At 43.0% G+C, this 20,623-nt stretch overlaps 1 protein-coding gene across 1 annotated transcript in view; it reads right to left on the reverse strand.

The window, feature by feature from the left end:
* LOC115083247 (diacylglycerol kinase beta-like) overlaps nt 1-20,623 on the reverse strand; it is a 316,290-nt gene that overhangs the window by 252,145 nt on the left and 43,522 nt on the right. The window contains exon 2 of the mRNA XM_029587056.1: nt 10,047-10,242. Within this exon, the coding sequence (XP_029442916.1) occupies nt 10,047-10,242 (196 nt within the window). The remainder of the gene's footprint in view (nt 1-10,046; nt 10,243-20,623) is intronic.

The raw sequence follows: 20,623 nt of genomic DNA on the forward strand, positions 1-20,623 counted from the left end.
TGAGCCTTAAAACCCTGCTGACTAGCTTCATTTTTTTGTTACACGACTTACATACCGTCCATAGCAGAAGTAAAGTTACGCCATAGGGGGACCCCGGCGCGCACTTCTACGCATAACTACTTTTGCGCTGACTTCTTGGTGAAGGCCCGGCCTGCCTGTGTCTCACCCACACCCCGCCCAGACCATGCCCACGCCCACCCCTTTTTCAGAAAACGTTTTATGAGCGTACCGGGAGATACGTGCATGGCCACGGGCCTTTTAAAATCCACGCAGCACGTGCAGGTCCGAGTCACACACGTATCTCCCAGCTTTGGCACATGCAAGCCTTTGAAAATCAACCAAAAAGGCGTGTTAACTGCTAACACACCAAATCTTATATGCATGATTGAAGTCACTGAGTCTGAAATATTTAAAATGTTGCCAAAGATGGATGACAGCAGTTGCAGACTAGTTAGGAATCTGTTGTCAGGTGCACTCTAAAAAGTGAATTGTAAAAGCCCTGGGCATGCCAAAACTGGGAGATACATGCACAAGTTGGGCTAGCGCATGCCAAGCAGATTTTATAAGCCCGCCATGAATTTATTTATTTAGGGCTTTTTTTTATACCGACATTCATGATACCAATCATATCATATCGGTTTAGAATGTGCATATCCCCTGCTGTATGCACAAGTGAAAATTGGGGTGGGCATGGGCATGGGCAGGGTCTGGGCATGATGAGGGAAGTCCAAGAGATATACACATAAATAATTTGCTCAAAGGTGCGTGCAGGGATCCCCCACCATGTAACTTTACTACTGCTATGGATGGCATGTAAGTCATAGAACTAAAAAATAATAAACAGATCTACAGGGTTTTCAAGGTCAGTGCTAAAAGGAGAGAAGGGAAGCTATTTAACTAGTAGGAGTTGGGAAGTCCTATCCCTTCTCTGGGCAAAGCGAGCCCTTTATAACATTCCCCCACTTTCGCGTTAGCAGCTCAACATTTAAAATTGAGCACACATGTATGCACATCCAGGCTATTTTATAACATACGCCCATATACGTGCGTAAAATTATAAAATGGACTTGTCTCTGACATGAGCCGGCAAATGTGCGCACATGTGCACCTGCGCGCCAGTATTAGAGTAAACACTTAAGGCATTATTTATCAATATGGATATAATTACCTGCATTTCTAGTACCCACCCATGCTCAGACCTGTGTGCTTAGTGCCCCCCAGGTTAACTTTGGGCCCCACCAAAGCTAGTTCTGTTTTTACATATTTATATTTGTATATTTTTATATATGTATTCTTCTTCTATTATACAACATTCTGAATTCATCAGCGGTTTATATTAGGGAAGAGAGTAGAAGTGATATACATTATACTTGTTGATGACCTGTCTTTACTGGACTGAGTAAACTAATGTGGTGGTCACCCCATGTTGAACTCATAAACCTGATTTGGCAAAAGAATCCATGCACATCACTTGCCTTTGAACTTTAAACATCCCTATCTGAATAATCTTTTTTTCATAATTTTTATATCAACTGATAGCAGTATGCAATTCTTTTTCTCAGCCTTCATTTAATTCTTTTAATGACTGAATTTAGTCATTTGGAAATGTGTGTGCTTGCCAGAATCTCAACAGCAGCAACATCATCTATAATACTAAAATAAACTCTGGATATATTTAGCCAATTTAGAACAGTCTCTTCTAAATTACACAATATAGCCTATAAAGAGGTCTAATAAAATTGGTGATAATGGATAGAAAATTGCAGGACTGTCCATTTCCATCAAAAACTGTGTATGTTACACAGAGCCTAGTTAGATGTGCCAAATGATCAGTAGGCAAATAACTCTACATAGACTCTTATGTGACAGAGTAGGGTTGTCTTTATGCAATTTTGTCAACTTTAATTATTACAACAATAAGATATAGCTTTGAAATATAACTATTTTTAGTTAATCTCTTTGATTAGAAGCAGATAACTTCTTTCACTTGCTTTGGAAAAGGATCAGAAGTATTCAGAAAAGAATAGGCTGAAAGGCAGGGATAATTAGGCAAAACTATAGTCTAATCATGATAAGTGGGCAAATTTGTTATTCACATTCATCACTATCATCTAATTCCTCTCTAATAGCTGCATTCCTTTCTACGGGGCAGATTCAAAAAGAATAGAAATTATTTTGTGCACTTGAAATATGACTGCAGTCATAAAGTGGTCTTAAGGTGATGTATATGGTCTAGGAAGGATCCTATGTATTTTTGCAGACAATGTAGATCTCTTGTCTTGTATACCATTTCAATGTTTAAAGAACTATCATAATTAAAGGACATTTTTAACAAAAGAACACTTGTTTAGCAAGGTTAGATTTATTAGGCTGGCAAGTGTTTTTTAAGGTGTAAGTTTCCCAGACTTCCTTCTTTTTATCCTTGGTTTTTTTTTTTTTTTAAAGTAGCTAACACCTCACACAGAGAACCACCATGGAAGAATGATAAAGGGCCAAGCGGATACAGCCATAAGAAGCAGCAGAGAGCAGCTCCCATGGAAAAGTCTGGGAGAGGACAGAAAACAGATGAGAATGAGGAATTCAGAAGGGCCCTTGGGGTAAAGTCTTTTAGTGAAGAGAGGGAGAGAGGCTGGGGCTCCATCAACGCCCTGCTCTCCTAGGGCAATTGACCAAAGGCAAATGGGACCACAGAAGTTGAGAGGGTCCAGTACACTGGTCTGGGAGCAGGGAAAATCCGCCAGAGTATTTATGAGATGGACTGCAGAAGGAAGGACAAACTGAAAGGAGATAAAAGGGATGGGTTGTGCTTCTTATTTTATATAGGGAGGGGATTTTTTCAGTAGTGTGCATAAACGAGTGCACATAAAGTTATATTATATATTTTATAAAATTATATCTGGCACCAGTCACACATTTTATAAAATACGCACATTTCCGCTCCCAAATTTAAAATGTGTATGTTCAAAAGAACACACAGTGCCAGATCTTAAAAGATACGCACTGGCGTAGATTTGTTCGCGCAAACCGTCGCAAACAAATCAATGCCATGTTTTATAACATGCGCGTGCTGCCGCAAGCATATTATAAAATCCGGGCTCGGCGCGCGCAAGGGGGTCCACACATGTGCACCTTGCGCGCGCCGAGCCTGAGGGGAGCCCCGATGTCATTTCCCATTCCCTCCAAGGCTGCTCCAAAATCGGAGCAGCCTTGGAGGGAACTTTTTTCCTGCCCACCCACCCCCATCCCTAACTAAATCCCCCCCTACCTTTGCTCCAAAAGTTACGCCTGCCCAAGGAAGGCATAACTTGTGCGTGCCGACCGGCTGCCGGCGTGCCGGAGCACTCGACCACGCCCCCGGACTGCCCCTGGCCCGCTGCCATGCCCCCGGCCATGTCCCCAGACCACCTGTTTTGGAAAGCCCCAGGACATATGCGCATCCTGGGGCTTGCGCGCGCCCCCGAGCCTATGCAAGATAGGCTCAGCGCGCGCAGGGGCAGCTTGGGGCAGCCATTCGGGGGTTACATGCGTAACCCTTTGAAAATCTGCCCCACAGTGGGGTAGATTTTAAAAGGAGCGCGCATGACTTACACAGGCGCGCGCATGTTATAAAATCCAGGGTTGTGCAAGGGGGTGCACAATTGTGCACCTTGCATGTGCCGAGCCCGCTCCGAGCTGTGCTGCCTTCCCCCATTCCCTCGGAGGGAACTTCCCTACTTCCCCCGCCCTTTCCCCCCTGCCTGTGATGATTTCTTTTTTTTTACTGCAACACTTACTTCAGCCCTGGGGCATATGGCCCCGCCCCTTTGCAAGCCCCGGGACTTACATGCGTCCCGGGGCTTTATGCGCGTCGCCAGGCCTTTTTAAAATTGGGCCCATAATTTTTATGTGAGGAAAAATTATGCATGTACTTTCAAAGTGTAGCATTTCTGCTTTCAGAAGTGTGCTGACATTGGCAATAGGGCTCTGTGAGCCAAGAAGCCAAGCTTCATGATGAGGATGTGCACCGACCTCACCCCCTGGTCATCCGTAGTGTCAGAAGGAACCAGAGATGGATGTTCAGAGCCTGGACAGCCCTCTGGAGAGTCTTTAACTACATGAGGTAAGAGCCTTCAGGGAAGTAGATGCAGAAGCTACACTGTGTAGGCATGGGAAGGATGGGCATTGGTGGCAACCGAGTGGGCAATTTGGATGTTCTTTTTCTGAACATGGTAGAGTACCCAGAAGGTAAATAAAAAGGCAGTCTGGGATAAGGACCTATCTGGCAGGTGTTCACACTGGCAGGCAGTTCTGAGATATCCTTATGTAGCCAGGCCCCCATTCCGTTGTTTTATCCTCAACTAGGGGTGATACGGGTCTGAGTTCAGATCCGGACAGGGAGGAAGATTTCTCTTCTGGGCCCCTGGCACTGCTGACCACAATCTCCATGGCCACTTCACACTCTAGATCATACATTTCCAGGAGGTGCCAGATAGTGAAAAAATAAGAACAGGGAAGCAAAAATTAACACCACAGGAAGAAGCCAGGAGTCACAAAAGGGGCCATCCATACCCTAGTAAGTTCACTCTGGGGTTCACTCAAAGAAACAAGCACTGGAGTCTGCTGTTGGTGATCAAAGAAAATATGGTCTTTACTGTAACTTAAAGGAAAGGATCCAGGTCAAGATGATAAATATAAGAATTAACAATATCCAATGATCAATAAAAAAACAAATTGTTTCTCTGTCCATCCTGCTTCTGTTCATTTCCCTTCCTGCCCTTGTACCTTCATCCTGACTGAAAATATCCTCACCAGTGACAGTGGGATAACTAGGGTATAGTATGAATGAATAGTATTGTTTTAACTATGTATGTTTTATTGTAAACTGCCTTGATGGCCAGATCCTGCCCATAATGCAGTATATAAAAACTTTAAATAAATAAATAGTTCTAGTTCTGGCATGAACTGGGCTGGAAAAAAAAGTATCCCCAGTAAAAATACCAAACTGGGTTTCAAAAACGTCAAACTCTTCAACTGTAATCCAAACTCAAAAATACAAGTCTCATGAGTTATTGGTTCAAAAGGCTACATCCTTCTCTTTACCCCATCTGTTAAAGACCAGGGGTATGTGCTTCCCTCAGGCACTGGCCAATAAAAATCCAAGAAAAGTCTTCTCAAAACTTCTCTTCTTCAAAACCTCCTTGCCAAATGCTTGAATTGCCTTCGGTGAGTTCCTTTTGCAATCTCCAGCTCTCCAATTCACTCTCTACTGAAACCCAGGGACAGTTTCAGCTCCTCCCTCTTCTTCCATCTCCTTTCCACTCTCCAAGCCACTGAAGCACTGGGCATGCTCCATAGGTCTTTATACCCCAAAAAGCCTACCCCCAAATAAAGGTGGGGTTAAGACAATGGGAGGAATAAAAAATATCAAAACCCCTCCTACTTCCCCTAGATAGCAAAAATCACATAGTGCTAAATTCAGTGACTGGCATAGCCCCGTCACACAGAGCAGTGGTAACAGTAAACCTGGCTAGACTGAAGGGACAGGAAGGTCCTTTTCTGCTTCCATCTACTATGGATTATGTAACTATGGCAACTGAAAGGGTGGTGGATATATGGAATGGGCTGCTAAAGGAAGGATAGTCTAACAGCTATTGGGGGTCTAGGGATAGGTTCCTGAAAGAAAATATGGAGTGCTACAAGATAGGGGCAAAAGGCGTCTGGTGCCACTTTGAACAATTGCAGCTGCTGGGCCCAGGAGTGGGAAGTCACTCCTGGGCCCCTGCTAGACCACAGTTGCAATTTTGGTAACTCCTGGGGGGTAGGGGGATTGGGTGGTTGGGCTAGGGTGGCTGAGGAAGGTCAGCTGGTTGGAGGGGGCTCAATATTTTAATAAACGGGTTCTATTTTTTTTTTTTTTTTAAATAAAACAAAAAAACCCAAAACAATCCAGTGGAGGATCTGAACAACCACAACTCCTGAAACAATGATTAAACAAAACAAACATTTTTTGGATACTACCCCTGGTGTATATTAATGTAGCCAGATCCCTACTACAAAAACAGGACTTCATTTTTTTTAGCTAGCTACAGGTGATAGGACGCACTGCTAGAGTCCCTGGCAGTATGCAAACAGAAAGAGGTCAGCCTGCAAATGTATACCCAAATTCCTGACGTCTGTCTTTAATAGAAGAGCATTTCCATTAATCCACAAGGAAAAGTCAGGTGCAAAGGCTCCAGATTTCACAATTACTAAGAACTTGGATTTTTCTCTTTTTAAAATGTACTTTTGGTCATCTGAGTCATATAATTTCCCATATGTTTTATTTTTCTATTTACTACTTCCAGTTCTCATTTTGCCAATAGCCAGTATTGCTGTTATAAGTACTTGCTAACAATCTGGTACCAACACTTTCTTCTTCAACCATACCAGTTCAGAGAAATAAAGGAAAAGTTGTCTTGTATAATTGTGATGGTCTCATTGGAGACACTCCAGGCTCACACTGCCTATATCATTGGTATATATGTATCTATACTGCATGATATACTGACTGACTACTTTGCTGTCTTTTCCTTCCTGAAGCACACAAAATGTGAATAGCTCTTCATAAATAAAAAATAATCAGTTAGACAGGAATGAGATAACCTTATTGTGGGTAAACTGGTACCATCTGTTTCACTGGTGTAAGGGGAATGGGGAATCAATTTTCAAGAAGGAATCTATATCCATTTTTAAGATAAATTTTGTGAAAGATGACTTAAAAATATTTTTGCCGTGGATGCTTGTGAAAGCAGACTTTAAAATATATTTGTTGTGGATATTTGAGGTAAATTCATATTTTATGTCCAACAAGAAAGAAAACACTGATGTTTTTAAGGTTTTAAAAACATGGAACCAATGATTAGATTGGAGCATAAGCAAAAGATGAGATTGGCAATCTAAAGGTGTATTATTACCTACAGCATGTCTGAAGGTTCATCAACATTTATAAATTGATTTAATATTTATTTTTTTGTTTGCAACAATGTTCTATATATATATTAGAGAGGAGTTTTTCATTGTTTTATTTATATGTGCATATTTATCTCCTCCTTGAACTTTGGTATTGGCTTATATGCTAGATGGCGCACTGAGTAACTTGTAGTTGTCTCTCTTCTGGAGCTGTATACTCAGATTTAACAAGAACCTAATGATTTCTAAAAGAAAAAAAATACCCATACTGGATCACTCTCAGTATAACTTTCAGGTACACAGGGAGGACCAGTTTCAAAGCCATGGCAATTTACCCACATAAATTAATTGTCTGAAAATTGCCCTTCCTCCATATGGATAAAAGTATGTGTGCATTTAGGGGAGGCATTGGGCAAGATTAAAAAAAAAAATCTACATGAACAAAATGCAGGAGAAAAGGTTAGTGGGTAATTTGTACTCATAACAAGTTTCAGTAGAAAACTACTTGCATGCTTTCCCTTTGAAATTCAATGCGGTCGGCAAATATAATGTACCCATACACTTTGAAGCAATTAGGACAGTTTCATAATTGCCCCACACATATATTTGTGAGTTGATTGGTCTTTGCAATACTTTTCCAACTAGTGGAAGCAGCTATAGTGGAGGCTCTCAGCCATTTCATGAACCTCAATAATATTTACTGGACTATAAGGTGCAAGTTGACATTCGAAAACTGTAAATGACAAAGATGGACAAGAGACATTTATATTCCAAGAGAATTAGATCTTTTTCTGATGCTGATGAGATACAGTTACCAAGTTGGCCTTGACTCGTGAATCCAGAGATATAATATAAAAAGGGCAAATAGTCTTTAAAAATTCTGAGTCAAAAACCAAATGACCAAGCATTTCAACAAAGGAACTCTATAATTTTAAAGTTAAGATACTCAAAAAAGTTTGTGATAGAGGTTGCAAGCTTTAACCCCATAAGGACCAATATTCTAAGGGGTCTATTTTCAAAGTTGTGTTAGGCATTGACCATGAAATAAATGACCCTAAGCAGCGATAATGTGCGATATTTGAAATATCTATGGTATTTACTAAGCTGCAGTACTTGGTAAACCTTACAGTATTTTCTTCTCTGGGAAAAATAATGTGGCTTAGTATCTGTGACTTAAGTTATAGCACAGATAGGTTCTGGGATTCTTAGTCAGGGTCACATATTAAACAGAGTATAGAGAAATCGACATGAGTTTCTTGATTTCACAGCTTTGCATTCAAAGTTCCTTGACACTCTGCCAAAATTAAATTAAAAAACAGGATTGCTTGCAGGATGTTATTTTCTTTTAAATAATCCCTTTCGTATTTTAATTGCATGCCACCTATAAACAAGATTCAGCTTAACCATTAAAAGGATGTTAATTTATAAGATGTTGCTTTTTTAAAAAAATGTTTTACATATTTTGCTTTTCAGACAGCTATGTTTCAGATTGTTTTATCTGCTAGATATCATATATCCTTTAATTAATAGGTGCCTCAGAATGAAGGATATACAACTATAGTGTTCATCATGTCTGTCCATCTGTCTGTATCCATGTATCAGGCATGGACAGTGAAATACAGGCACTGGGGTTCAATGCTACTTACTGCTAAAGAAGAGCTGGGAGGCTGTCCGTGTGGTCACTGATAACTAGGCTGAGAATGGGGGACATACCTGCTAAAGGGGACCAAGATCCCGCTTTCCCCAGTGCCTCTCTCGTCACCCTGTGCTTGTTTCTCTCACCTTCCCCCCAGCGGAGATTTGCTGAGCAGAGGCAGTGGCAGAATAGGGAGGGGAGAGAAGGGGGTGGGGAAGATGCACAATGGGGTTCTGAGACAGGAGCTCCCAGCTGGAGTTGGTGTGGTATGCAAACCGTGGGGCAAGAGGGTAGGCAGTTTGGTGCAGGAGAGCAACTCTCTTCAATTTGCTTGGACATGCTGGAGATGGAGAGGCTCTTCTCACTACCTAACAGCCTGAACAGGAGGCTAAACTTCAGTGGCAGTGGAGGAACTGCAGAACACTTAAAAGCAGAATTTGTGTATCTAGTGTTAACTGAAATGTGCTTAATTTGTGCCACACAGGCAATGTGTACTTCTCCCAACTTGTTAAGAGTTGTGTTAGAAGTACAACTTTTGAAAAAAGCTTTTGAACATAGGGTCCAAATACACTGCATAACTACTCTAATTAGGACTTTATTTGCTCAGACTTTTCTCCCATTCTCTGTCTATGCAAAAATATCTGGCTGAATCAGCCCTTAATGTTACTGCTTATTTATACATATGGGTTTCGTTATTATCAATCACAAACTATAATTAAAAGATTTTAATAACCTTAGTCCCTTCTGTTAGCTAACAGGTTAATATGGAGTGCAGTGCATTTGAAATATTATGATCCAAAATAAATTACAATTACTCATTCTAAATACATATATATTTAATGTGTTGCTGTGTATTTAGCTTTGTACTTATCATAGAAGAAATGATTTCAGTATTCAATCTGAACATTTATTACACTTGGCCTTCACTTCAAAACCACAAATACATACATTTATTTTATTTTAGGCAACTGTAATATGTTTAAGCAATAACAGAAAAGACCTGTTCTTACGAAAAATATGACCAAAGCACACAATATGTAAGAAGTCAGAACGGTGGTCTGAGGAGGACATGTACTTTGATCATTAAAAACTTTAAGCTTTGCTCCTGATCTAACCAAAAGATTCTGTGTATTTTAAAACCCCAGGAATGTAATAGGTGCTTATAAAGCTGAAAGTTCTCTAAATATTGGCATGAATACTCTTTTTGATATAAGATCTCAAACTAATATGAATGGATAGATCAGACCAAAATTAATGGAGATAGGAGCTGGCGAAAATCAATGTGCAAAAAAGATATGTTAAATAGTGTCCTTGAGGAGAAGGAAAATGTGTGAAATGTCTTGAAAATGTTAATAGCATTTACTATTTCTACACATATTATTTGATTCCTAAAAAAAAATGAAAAACACTGCCACTGTGATTATGGATCTACGATCAAATGAAATTCTTTCAACTAGCAACTCAATGTATTTTGAAGATTTACCTTGAGCTGCGAATGTCAACTCCTTGGCATCTGTAACAGTGATTTTTTTGTTTGAGTTTTTCTTCTCAGTTCGACGGTGGCTACGTCTTTTCTTGGTCTCTCCCCAAAGATTTGATCCACCATGCATGCTTGGGATGTTCAAAATGGCAATCCCTTCCAAAGAAATATTGTTTAAGTCCAGCTGAATTCCATCACACTTAATGAAAAGAAGAAACAAGGAAGAATGGGAAAGGGATTATGATTTCAGACAGCTTCAATATCATTTTACTTAAGAACCAGCAGCAACTGTGGCAGTTCTGAAAACTGAAATGCATTCACTTTGAAAAAAAAAAGATATCTTGGCATAGCCCTTTCTATGCAAAATCTTGTTTTAACTACAGCAATTAAGCTTTAGACCTTTTTCAGTAATATCTTAATTGAAGACCGAACACTGATGACAGATAATCAGATTCAACCTCAAATAGGCATTAAGGGGGAGGGGGGGGGGGTCATTTTTAAAATGCAGGTCTACATGTAAAATACTATTTTATGCACAGAAATGTGAATTTATAAAATGACCTACTGATGTGTGGGTAAACTTACACACAGGTCATGTTCACATATACATTTTCCTGGAATTTGTGGAGGCATTCCTGGGGTAGGGTTTTCTGCAATGTATTCAGTTATGCACACAATTTTTAAATTTAAAGAGGATAATTATCAAACAGCCCACATAAAGAAGTCAGAAAAAACACTAGGAACTTACATCAGTTTTAAAAACAGACATATGTATAAGTTCAATTTGAACATTATACAGTATGCAAAAACTGAAAAAATACAGTTACACTTGCTCTATGCAGGGCATAACTTATGAGTGTTTAATTTATGTTGTTGAGTTTAGAGAGCAGGAGGAGAGAGAGAGAATAGAAACCAGTAGGAAAATAACTGAGAAGCAACGGGGGAGACTGAGACATGGGAACCAAAGAGGTAAGAACCACAGAAGAAAAGTATATTGATACCCATAGAAAATGTCCAGCTTCCACTTGTTTTAATTATCTTAATTATCTTGATAGTAAGCATAAGTTATGATATTATTGCTGTTATCATTAAGAGTCAAGAAATAATGGAAGAAAACCTCTAGAAGAAATTTTGATAAAGCTCCAATATGCCACTAGCCCTCTTGTATTCTGATAGCCAGGGCCTGCACAGCCTATGCAGGGGAGAAGTGTAAATAAGGTTTCTGTCCCGGGGTTTGGCAAGCGGATGTAGACATGAGTACTAGTAGTTCTCTGAAGAGAGGATTTGACAGCCACAGCCAGCTTCAGAGACAGAGTTTGTGGGATGGCTCCTCAGTTTGAAAGCTGCATGGGGAAAGCAGTGGTTAGCTTAGTTCTGTGACAACTGTGATTTGCATGTAATACAAGGGATAAGGTTCCAGGTTCAGTTCTACAGGCTGAAGATGCTAACTTCTGTGACAACTCATGCTAATTGCTGTAAACCAAGATGGAATACCGCAAAATGTGATGCTAATAAAAAAAAGCTTAAGATTCACATATTTGCTGAGACTGCTGATAACTGTCTATTAGGGATGTGCAATCGTTTTTCCCGAATTAGGCAATTTCAACAAATTCAACAAAATTTCAACAAAATTGCCTAATTTGGAATGGTTTGGGAGAACCGAAAAACAATTTAATTTTTTCCGAAATGTTGTAAAAAATGTATTTTTGGGTTAGTGCGCGCTAATGGGAGTTAGCGCACACTAACCCGAAAATCAGCCCCCCCCCCAAAAAAAACCCCAAACCACGAGAAAAACAAAATTCCCATGGGGGGGAGGGGGCCCTGAAACGAAGCCAGATGCAAAATTTAAGTCTGAAGCACATCTCTACCTATATAGTTCCTATGGCCACACTGCTGTTTTCTGAAAACAATGGGATAGAAAAGGGGAAATGATTTAGATAACAACCAACAAGGGCCTAACCTTTACAGTCTGGGCAACTGAGAAGCACCAGGGTAACCTGCATGGAGCAGCAGTTACTACCCTTAACGGAAGGCATGGGATTACTATCCTTAACCATGATGCTTTACACGCAACTGCAACATAACTCTCCATTTTCACGGGGGGGGGGGAAGAGGAATTGGATTCAGTCAATAGCTAACATGGGCCCTGATACACTGACATAAGGTAAAAAGCACAGGACTGCTTCTATGACCAAGCCCATAAACAAAGCATGTCAAGCAGCACTGTCTGAATTTTCAAGAAAGTTCATCACCCAATAAAAATGTTGGTAGAGATTTTTTTTTATGGATTATCATAAGGCTTGAGGATAACTTCATGAAACACAGTTACTACCCTTAAGAGAAACATGGGGGTAATCTGCATGGTGTGGCAGATACTACCATAAGAAGCTTGCTGGGCAGACTGGACGGACCATTTGGACCTTTATTGCCATCATTACAATGTTACTATGTTTCATGAAGCTAAAACACATCCTAGATGGAAAGTTACAGTGACTTTGTCCAGAGTGTATATTGCAATATGACCTAGGATTGACAGGGATGACATCAACCATGACTGTTAGAGATATGCTACTGAAAATATATGACAAAGGAACTTCAGAGAAGAATCACAAAATTATTCAAAGTTGTTAAATCAGAAGAAGATTGTGAGAAATTACAAGAAGACATTGCAAAACTGGGAGACTGGGCATACAAATGGCAAATTAAATTGAATGTGGACAAATGTAAAGTGATGAACTTAGGAAGAGTAGCCCAAATAATGCAAGGTTCTACATTAGGAGTCACCACTCAGGAAAAGTGTTGCGCAGGAGGTGAACCCTTCGGCCGAGGTGGGGTTCATGCTACCCGCAAAGCAAACCCTACGGGTCCCCACCATCGGCAGGCGGAGCTGGCTAACTGATGGAGACTGGCTGGAGCTTCACCGATACCAGCCCTCGTTCCCTGCAGGTTGAGCCCTTGGGTACCGGGGCCGGCTGGACTTAGGTGGGCCTCCATCCGAGGTCTTCTCAGGGATAGCGAGAAGGTCACCCAGGGGCCAGCAGCGGTAGTAGGAGTAGGTTGTCTGATCTGGATGAGGCAGAGACCCGGAGACCTGGGTGCCAATGAGAACAGGAGGCAGGAGGCCAAGTCCAGAGTGAGTTCAAGCAGAGCATCGTAGAACAGGCTGAAGTCAGGGCAGGTGGCAGGCAAGGAAGAGTGGCAAGACAAGCAAGGGTCAAAACCGGAAGTCAGCTGGAGAATGGTCAGGCAAGGCAAAGGTCAAACCAGGAGATGGGCAGGAATGTAGTCAGATGGAGCAGAATTCAAAGCCAGGAGTCAATCAGTAGCGTGGTCAGACAAAGCAGGGGTCAAAGCCAGGAGTCAATCAGTAGCGACAAACAGGGTAGACATGGAACACAGGAGCAGGAACGGATACCAGGATCAGGAACAGGAACACAGACGAATCAGGAACCAGGAACACGGAGGAAACGCAGGAACAAGCAACTAAGCACACGACTAGCATGGAGACCTGTTGCCAAGGCAAGGAAGCACTGGCTGGACCCAGCCTTAAGTACCGGGACCCAGTGACGACAGGCCCCTTTAAAGGTAAAGCCGATGCGTGCTCGCCTAGGGAGGGATGTGGCGCAAGACGGTGGCGTCTCCCCGCAGACCACGTGGGGAGGCCTGCCGCGGAGCTGAGACATCTGCTGTAGAGCTGGGAGCATGGGGAGCGGCCTGGACTCGGAGGTGGCAGCCCACAGCCACAAGAGATGCAGAACCAGGCGCTAGAGCAGGCAAACGGGGGTAAGAGGACCTGGCTGCGGGCCTGCTGTGGCCGGCACATGCAACAAAAAGCATCTAGGTGTCATCATTGAAAATACACTGAAATGTTCTGCTCAGTGTGCAGCAGCAGCCAAGAAAGCAAATATAATGCTAAGGATTATTAGGAAAGGAATGTAGAATAAAACAGAGAATATCATAATGCCTCTAAATCGCTCCGTGATCTCATCTTGACTATTGTGTGTAGTTATGGTCACCATAGCAGAATTAGAAAAGGTACAGAGAAGGGTGACCAAAATTATAAAAGGGATGAAACAATTCCCCTATGGAGAAAGGCTAAAGATGTTAGGAGTCTTCAGCTTGGAGAGAAAATGGCTGAGGGGGGATATAAGAACATAAGAACATAAGAATTGCCATACTGGGTCAGACCAGGGGTCCACCAAGCCCAATATCCTGTTTCCAGCCATAGCCAATTCAAGTCACAAGTACCTGGCAAGTACCCAAACATTAAATAAATCTCAAGCTACTATTGCTTATTAATTAATAGCAGTTTATAGATTTTTCCTCTAGGAACTTATCCAAACCTTATTTAAACCCAGTTTCACTAACTGCTGTAACCACATCCTCTGGCAATTAATTCCAGAGCTTATTTATGCACTGAGTGAAAAACAATTTTCTTTGATTTGTTTTAAATGAGCTACTTGCAAACTTCATGATTAGTCACACAGATTCCAGCAGGTATGCTAAAGACATTTTGCCCCATGCGATCCACCCACATGCTTGGCATTAGCTTTCAGTAGTGCTTCTGTATGCCCCAAATACACTCCTGGGGCAATACTGACATTGCGGAGTCATGCCTCTCTCACTTCATGGTTTTCAGCTGTGTCTTTATAAAACAAGCTGCTTGTAAACTAAGAAGGAACTGTATTAGGGCTACGTTGGATAGCAGTTGTTGCTCTGACTGAGTCGATCTCCTAGAGTGCAACCAGCTGGCTAAAAACAGAAGCCACAAAGATAGTTCATGAGTGCTAATTTGGCTCCCACGTCAAGGTCTGACCTATCTTCTTTCACAATTTTACAGGTCAGGTACAGCAGCATGTTTAACTCGAGGCAATCCTCACCATGTCCTCCTATATAAAACTCTAAAGGGACTGTTTCTGACAAAGTAGATAATGATGGAATTTCCACATAAATACTTGTTTTGATTCTGTTTTGGATGGGGGCTAGATGAAACATATCCAGTTCCAATTTCATGCATTATTCAGACCCATGGTGTACAAACACCATGGTACTTTAGAATCTATCTTGCTTCCTGGTGGAGAGGTTTTACTTCTTATTCTTATGGTTAGGCATCTGAGACTTGCCATATCTATGCTTCTTTCCTTTAAAAGGTTCAGGAGGCCCCTGCTCTCTTTATTTTAACAGTTCTTCTAAGCATTAGTCCTAACCCTGTCTGCTCTGTATTGTCATTCATTTTATTCAGATTGACTGTAGAGACATGGCCCATAACATCTTTGGCGAAGTTTCTTGTTGCAATTTTCATGTGTTGATTAACAATCTCAAAACTCCTTCTCAAAAGTGGTATTGCTTTAATAAAGAGACTATGAAACACACCACCTATCCTTGCACCACACATGACTAAAGCTCCATAATACCCAGAAATCCCATGCCCGACCTGCGCGGCATAATAATTTCTGTATACAATGGGGTCACCATAGTCTTTAACCACTACCATTTTTTTAAAAAAGCCTTCCGGGTTTGCAGATGAAGCTTAAGGATCATGTTCCCAATACTAAATGAGATGTTGGTTCTGATCTGTCTTTATTTCAAATGTGATGGTGTTGAGGTGCTGTTGTTCACAGGAATATAATGGAGTCAAATGGAGTCCATTTTCAGCCGCTGTACGGCTCAGCTAGTTAGTCAGATAAACATATCTGCATGGTTGCACCGCTGAATATATTCAGCTTTCTTAAAGTTAGCCTATTATGTCTAACTGGCTAACGTTAGGACAGCCCTACAGCCCGAGCAGAGTTAGCAGCATAGGTTAAGTGGCTAACTCCGGACAGGCCAGCATCATTTTTTTTTCTCTCTCCTCTATAGAGGAACACAATCTGGAGTGACGCAGGGAACAAAGAAGATGGAGCAAATTATCCAGATCCTGTCTATAGGGCAGCAGCAATTACAGAACACTATGCAATCGCAAATTGATAGGCAGCAGCTTTGCAAGAAAAGTTAATGAAGCAAAGTACAGTGCTGTCAGCTAGCAGAGGCTGTGCAGACTGCTCTGACCAGGATACTGGCAGGTTTTTTCATTCCCTCACATCCTATTTAAAATTAAGGCTGGCAAGGATTTGGAGGTCTTCCTGAAAAACGTTAAAAGGACTGCCTGCCTGTCAGCTTGGCCCAAAGCCAGCTGCATGACCTACTTGGCTAACCTGCTCACTGGCAGAATTCAAGCAGCTTTACAACAGCCAACCTGGAAGGCAGAGCTACTTATGCAGAAGTCAAGGCCGCTATCCTGGAGACAGCTGGGTACCCCAGTTCCTGTGGGGTTCCTTGCAGCCTGGGGAGAGTCCCCGAAAACTGTTTCATCACCTGAAGGATGCTGCCTGGAAGTAGTTGAAGCCAGAGGCAAAAACTGGACTTGAAGTAGCCCAAGTGCTGCTAGAACAATTCCTAGAAGGGCTTGACTGACCCATATGGAATTAAGTCTGCCAACACACAGGCCTCGCATTGGAAAGAGCCCTAGAAGTGGCAGAAGCCTTCCACCAAATGCAATTAATGCCTGATGGCGTAAAAGGCTAGAAAATCAGCCCACACAACCCCCCTGGTGAATTGCAGAGAATAGAAGTCCCCAGCAGCATCCCTCAGAGACGGTTAGCTCTTCTTCTGTTCCCAGAACCTAGGCCACAGGCTTTTCTACATGCTTTAACTGTGGTCAGAGAGGTCATTTGGCAAGGAGCTGCCGATATGAAGGAAGTGAAGTAAAATACACATGGAGAAAAGCAAATCTCCAAAACTGGGGCAACCCTCAAGTTGAATAAAAAAAGGAACCTTGGAGAGGCTGGAACAACTCAGGAATGTTGGTGTGAATACCTGTTCCTTTTGTGCAGGAAACGGTCATGATGAAGAGCACTGTCCGTATCAAAAGAGAGAAAATGAAGAGCCCTTAGAAGAAATGGGCAATACAAAAAGGTGACCTGTCCCACTGACCCGCTCTTTCTGTATGTTGGAAGAACATATGGAGGAAAAATGTCTCTTGCATAAAGATCTGGATTGGTAACGCAAATTGGCAGAACAATCCAAAAGGGAACCAGAGGTGGGGATAGAGCCCCAGAAGGATGATTGGGAGGGTGAATGGGACCATACTTTATTAAAACTCCAAAACTGCAACTCTGTGGACATTATTCAGTCAGAACTCAAGAACTTTGTAACCAAGGTCAAATTAGATGGAGTTCCCACCCAAGCATTGCTGGTTTGAGAGTGTGGCAAGACTCTAGTTCATGAGCACTTGCTTCAGGAAGAACACATTTTTAACCATAAGAGGAAAGAGACACTTGCCTGTATACACAGGGATAAACAGAGATGGCCAACTAATCAGGTCCTCTTAATAATCCTAGCAGGGCAAGCCTTAATGGAAGCAGAAGTCTTTCCCGAACTCCTGTATTCAATAATTCTGGGACATGATTCTGCCCAGTTTTCAACCCTGTAGGGCCAGCTCATAGATAACCGGGGCAGTCTGCTCAGAGGGGGGATGTCCTTGAGGAGGAGCCAGGATTTAGCCCAGAGACAGCTGGATGCTCAACCTGACAAGGTAGTTATGTGAGGGAATCTATAATAAACTCCTTCAGACCACCTTAAAGAATCGTCACGGGTATCTGGCTCGATCCTCCTTAAGGACCAACCCACAATGGATACTTGTCTAGGGGAGTTCCCTCTAGCCTAGATTAAGTTGGCAGGGTTGAGAGGAATCAGGGGTCCCAGGAAGCAGAAAGAGAGATACTGCATGAAAGGTCCTCCTAAGTTTAAAAGGACAATTCAAAACACGAAGTAAGGTGAACCGTATCATTTTTCTGGCTCCTGAAGTGAAGGTGTGTGTTGCGATGCCGCCGCGGGACAAACCCATCTTTCTGCCATCTGATGCAGGTCCTATGCTTTCGCTACAGCTGGAAGCTGCCATTCCTAATGCCACCATTGAAGCTGCAGCCCAAGTGCTTCCATCGACTGCCTTTTTGTGGCCCGAGTGCTGCCGATGCCGCTACCTGGGTCCTCCTTTGTGGCAGGGCCTTGGCCAATGCTACCACTCTAAGTGGCCAGGAGCACTGCTGATGTTGTTCTTGCAGCCCAGTGGGGCCACCGATGCCTGGTGTCGCCCCTGCCATCTTTGTGGCTGGGAGCCACTGCCGCCACTGTCTTCCTTTGCGGCCAGGATCCGCCACCGCCACTTCTCATCATCATAGCCTGGATTGCTACTGCCAGTTCATCTTCTACTGGCATCCTCTAAGTACACGTGCAAGCCTCTGCAGCGGGAAAAGCCTGAAGTCCTCTTTGATGATGTAACTGCCTCAACAGTCCAGCAGCCCTATAAAAGGCCTCTCTGCCAGTTCCTTGGGGCCTTCACAATGGATCCTCATGGTCGTCCATGGTGTCCTCAGCCTGCAAGTCTTCCATGGTCATGCTTCTCTCTTGATGGTCTTCACATTCCTCATTGGACGTTTCTGGTCTCCTTGTTCTTTGTGGAAGCTCTTCCATTTCCATGTTCCATGTTCCTGGTCTTTTGTCAGTGCCTCGTCCAAGTCTTCAATCAAGTTCCTGATGCCCATGTCTTAATTCCAAAGTCTGCCTTCTAGATCCTCTCTCATCCTTCCTCCAGGTGTGCCAGTTACATGATCCACAACTAGCCCATGGGGGGCTGAGTAGGGTGTTTCATGGCACAAGGCCTGTCTCCAAGTCCATCTTCGCTGGACCAAGTTCTCGGAGTCCATCCTTGTTTTTAGAGTTCCAAGTTCCAAGTCAAGTTTCAAGTTCCTAGTCATGCTCCTAATTCTAGGGCTCGTGGAGCTTGTCCAGCCAGCAGAGATCCATGTTCCACATTCCAAACCATGTTCCGCTTTCCAAGGGATGTCTTGACTCTTGTCCTTGTCCGAATCTCAGTTCAGAGTCTGTTTCGCTCCCGACGTGGTCCATGACTAACCTGTAACAGGTTGTGTAGGGCACGCAGTAGGACAACGTGGTCCATGACCATCCTACTGTTGGCTGTGTAGGGCATGCTGTGGTGCAGTGCCCTTGGAAGCTGAACTCTAGCCTGAACTAGAGCCTTCATTCTTGTTCCTCATCTCCAGAGTCTTCGTCCTTGTTCCTCGTCCCCAGAGTCTTCATCTTTGTTCCAAGTCTTCATCCAAGTTCCAAGCCTTCAGAGTCTTCGTCCAAGTTCCTCGTCATGCCATGTCCTGTCCTCAGCCTTCATCTGTCCTGACGTACTCACCGTTCCAAGCAGCAGGTCCAAAAGAACTATTGAGTGACCGGAGGGCTACCCCCTGAGACCAACATTGCATTGTTGGGTCTCACTCAGTACATACAGGTTCAGCAGAGGTCTGAGTGACCCAAGTTCCATGTCCGAGCTATGTTCCAAGTCCAGTCTACATTCCAAGCCCAGTCCTTGTCTGGATACGCTTGCCTCCCATGGTGCCTACCTTGGAACCGTGTCCTGAAGTGGTGCCATGAAACAGGGGCTCACTCTCTCTCAAGCAAGCAACCACACCTCATGCTCGCAACAGTTTGTGAAAGCCATGAGCTCAGTGAGCATGTGCCTGCTATGAGCTCATGTTTTCTAGACTTTTTGCATCTTGTTCCAAGCCAAGAATTCCACCCGAGCCATGTTTGCTTCTGAATTTTTTTTTTAATGAAATGCAGGAAGCACCTGCGTTTGTTCCTGGGTTTCTTATGACCTGAAGGAGACACCTGCACCAAGGTTTTCAACTTCTATTAGAGATGTGAATCGGGTGACAGAATTGGTTCTGGTTTCAGGATTGTGGACCCGTGGGAAATTCCGTTTCCTGCGGGTCCGGACGGTTTTTGTTTTCAGCTGTCCTGAGCTGAAACCCCCCCCCCCCCACCCCGACCCTTTAAAACTAATTATTTAGAATCCTCCCCTCCTGACCCCCTCCCCCAAACTTTCCTAAAGTACCTGATGGTCCAGTGGGGGTCCCAGGAGTGATTTCCCACTCTCGGGCTGTCGACTGCCAGTAAACAAAATGGCGCCGGTGGCCCTTTGCCCTTACCATCTGACAGGGGCTATTGGTGCCATTGGCCAGCCCCTGTCAGGAGCAATGGATGGCCGGTGCCATCTTAAAAAATGGTGCGGGCCATCCATTGCTATCCATTGCCAGTCCTATCTACGGGTTCAATCAAAGGATGTCTTTTTCTCCTTCTTGTGCCTCTTGATTACTTTGAAGATGAGCATCTTACTGCATGACTGTCTTCGGCATTGTATTCAACTGTCTGCTGAGATCCTACATTTTATCATGATTGTTATTTCTGTTAGATGGTCTTTACCACCAATCATGAAGTCATGCTATCTAAATAAATATTTGGATCCCAGTTTTGCCAGTAAACATCATAAGAGCAACTACTGACTTTGAACTCTTTGCTTCAAGATTGCATTGCAAGACAGCAAGCCACTATTAGAACACAAGACTATGACTGATTTCTAGTGTCCCAATTCCATATTTCTTGGGGAACTCTATCCTTGTAAGTTCTGTTCAATTCCATCAAGTGGCAGCTGGAACTGTTAAAGAGACTTTAAGATAAGTCCATTGCTG

Source organism: Rhinatrema bivittatum, chromosome 2, assembly GCF_901001135.1.
Source record: "Rhinatrema bivittatum chromosome 2, aRhiBiv1.1, whole genome shotgun sequence".
Classification (NCBI taxonomy): domain Eukaryota; kingdom Metazoa; phylum Chordata; class Amphibia; order Gymnophiona; family Rhinatrematidae; genus Rhinatrema; species Rhinatrema bivittatum.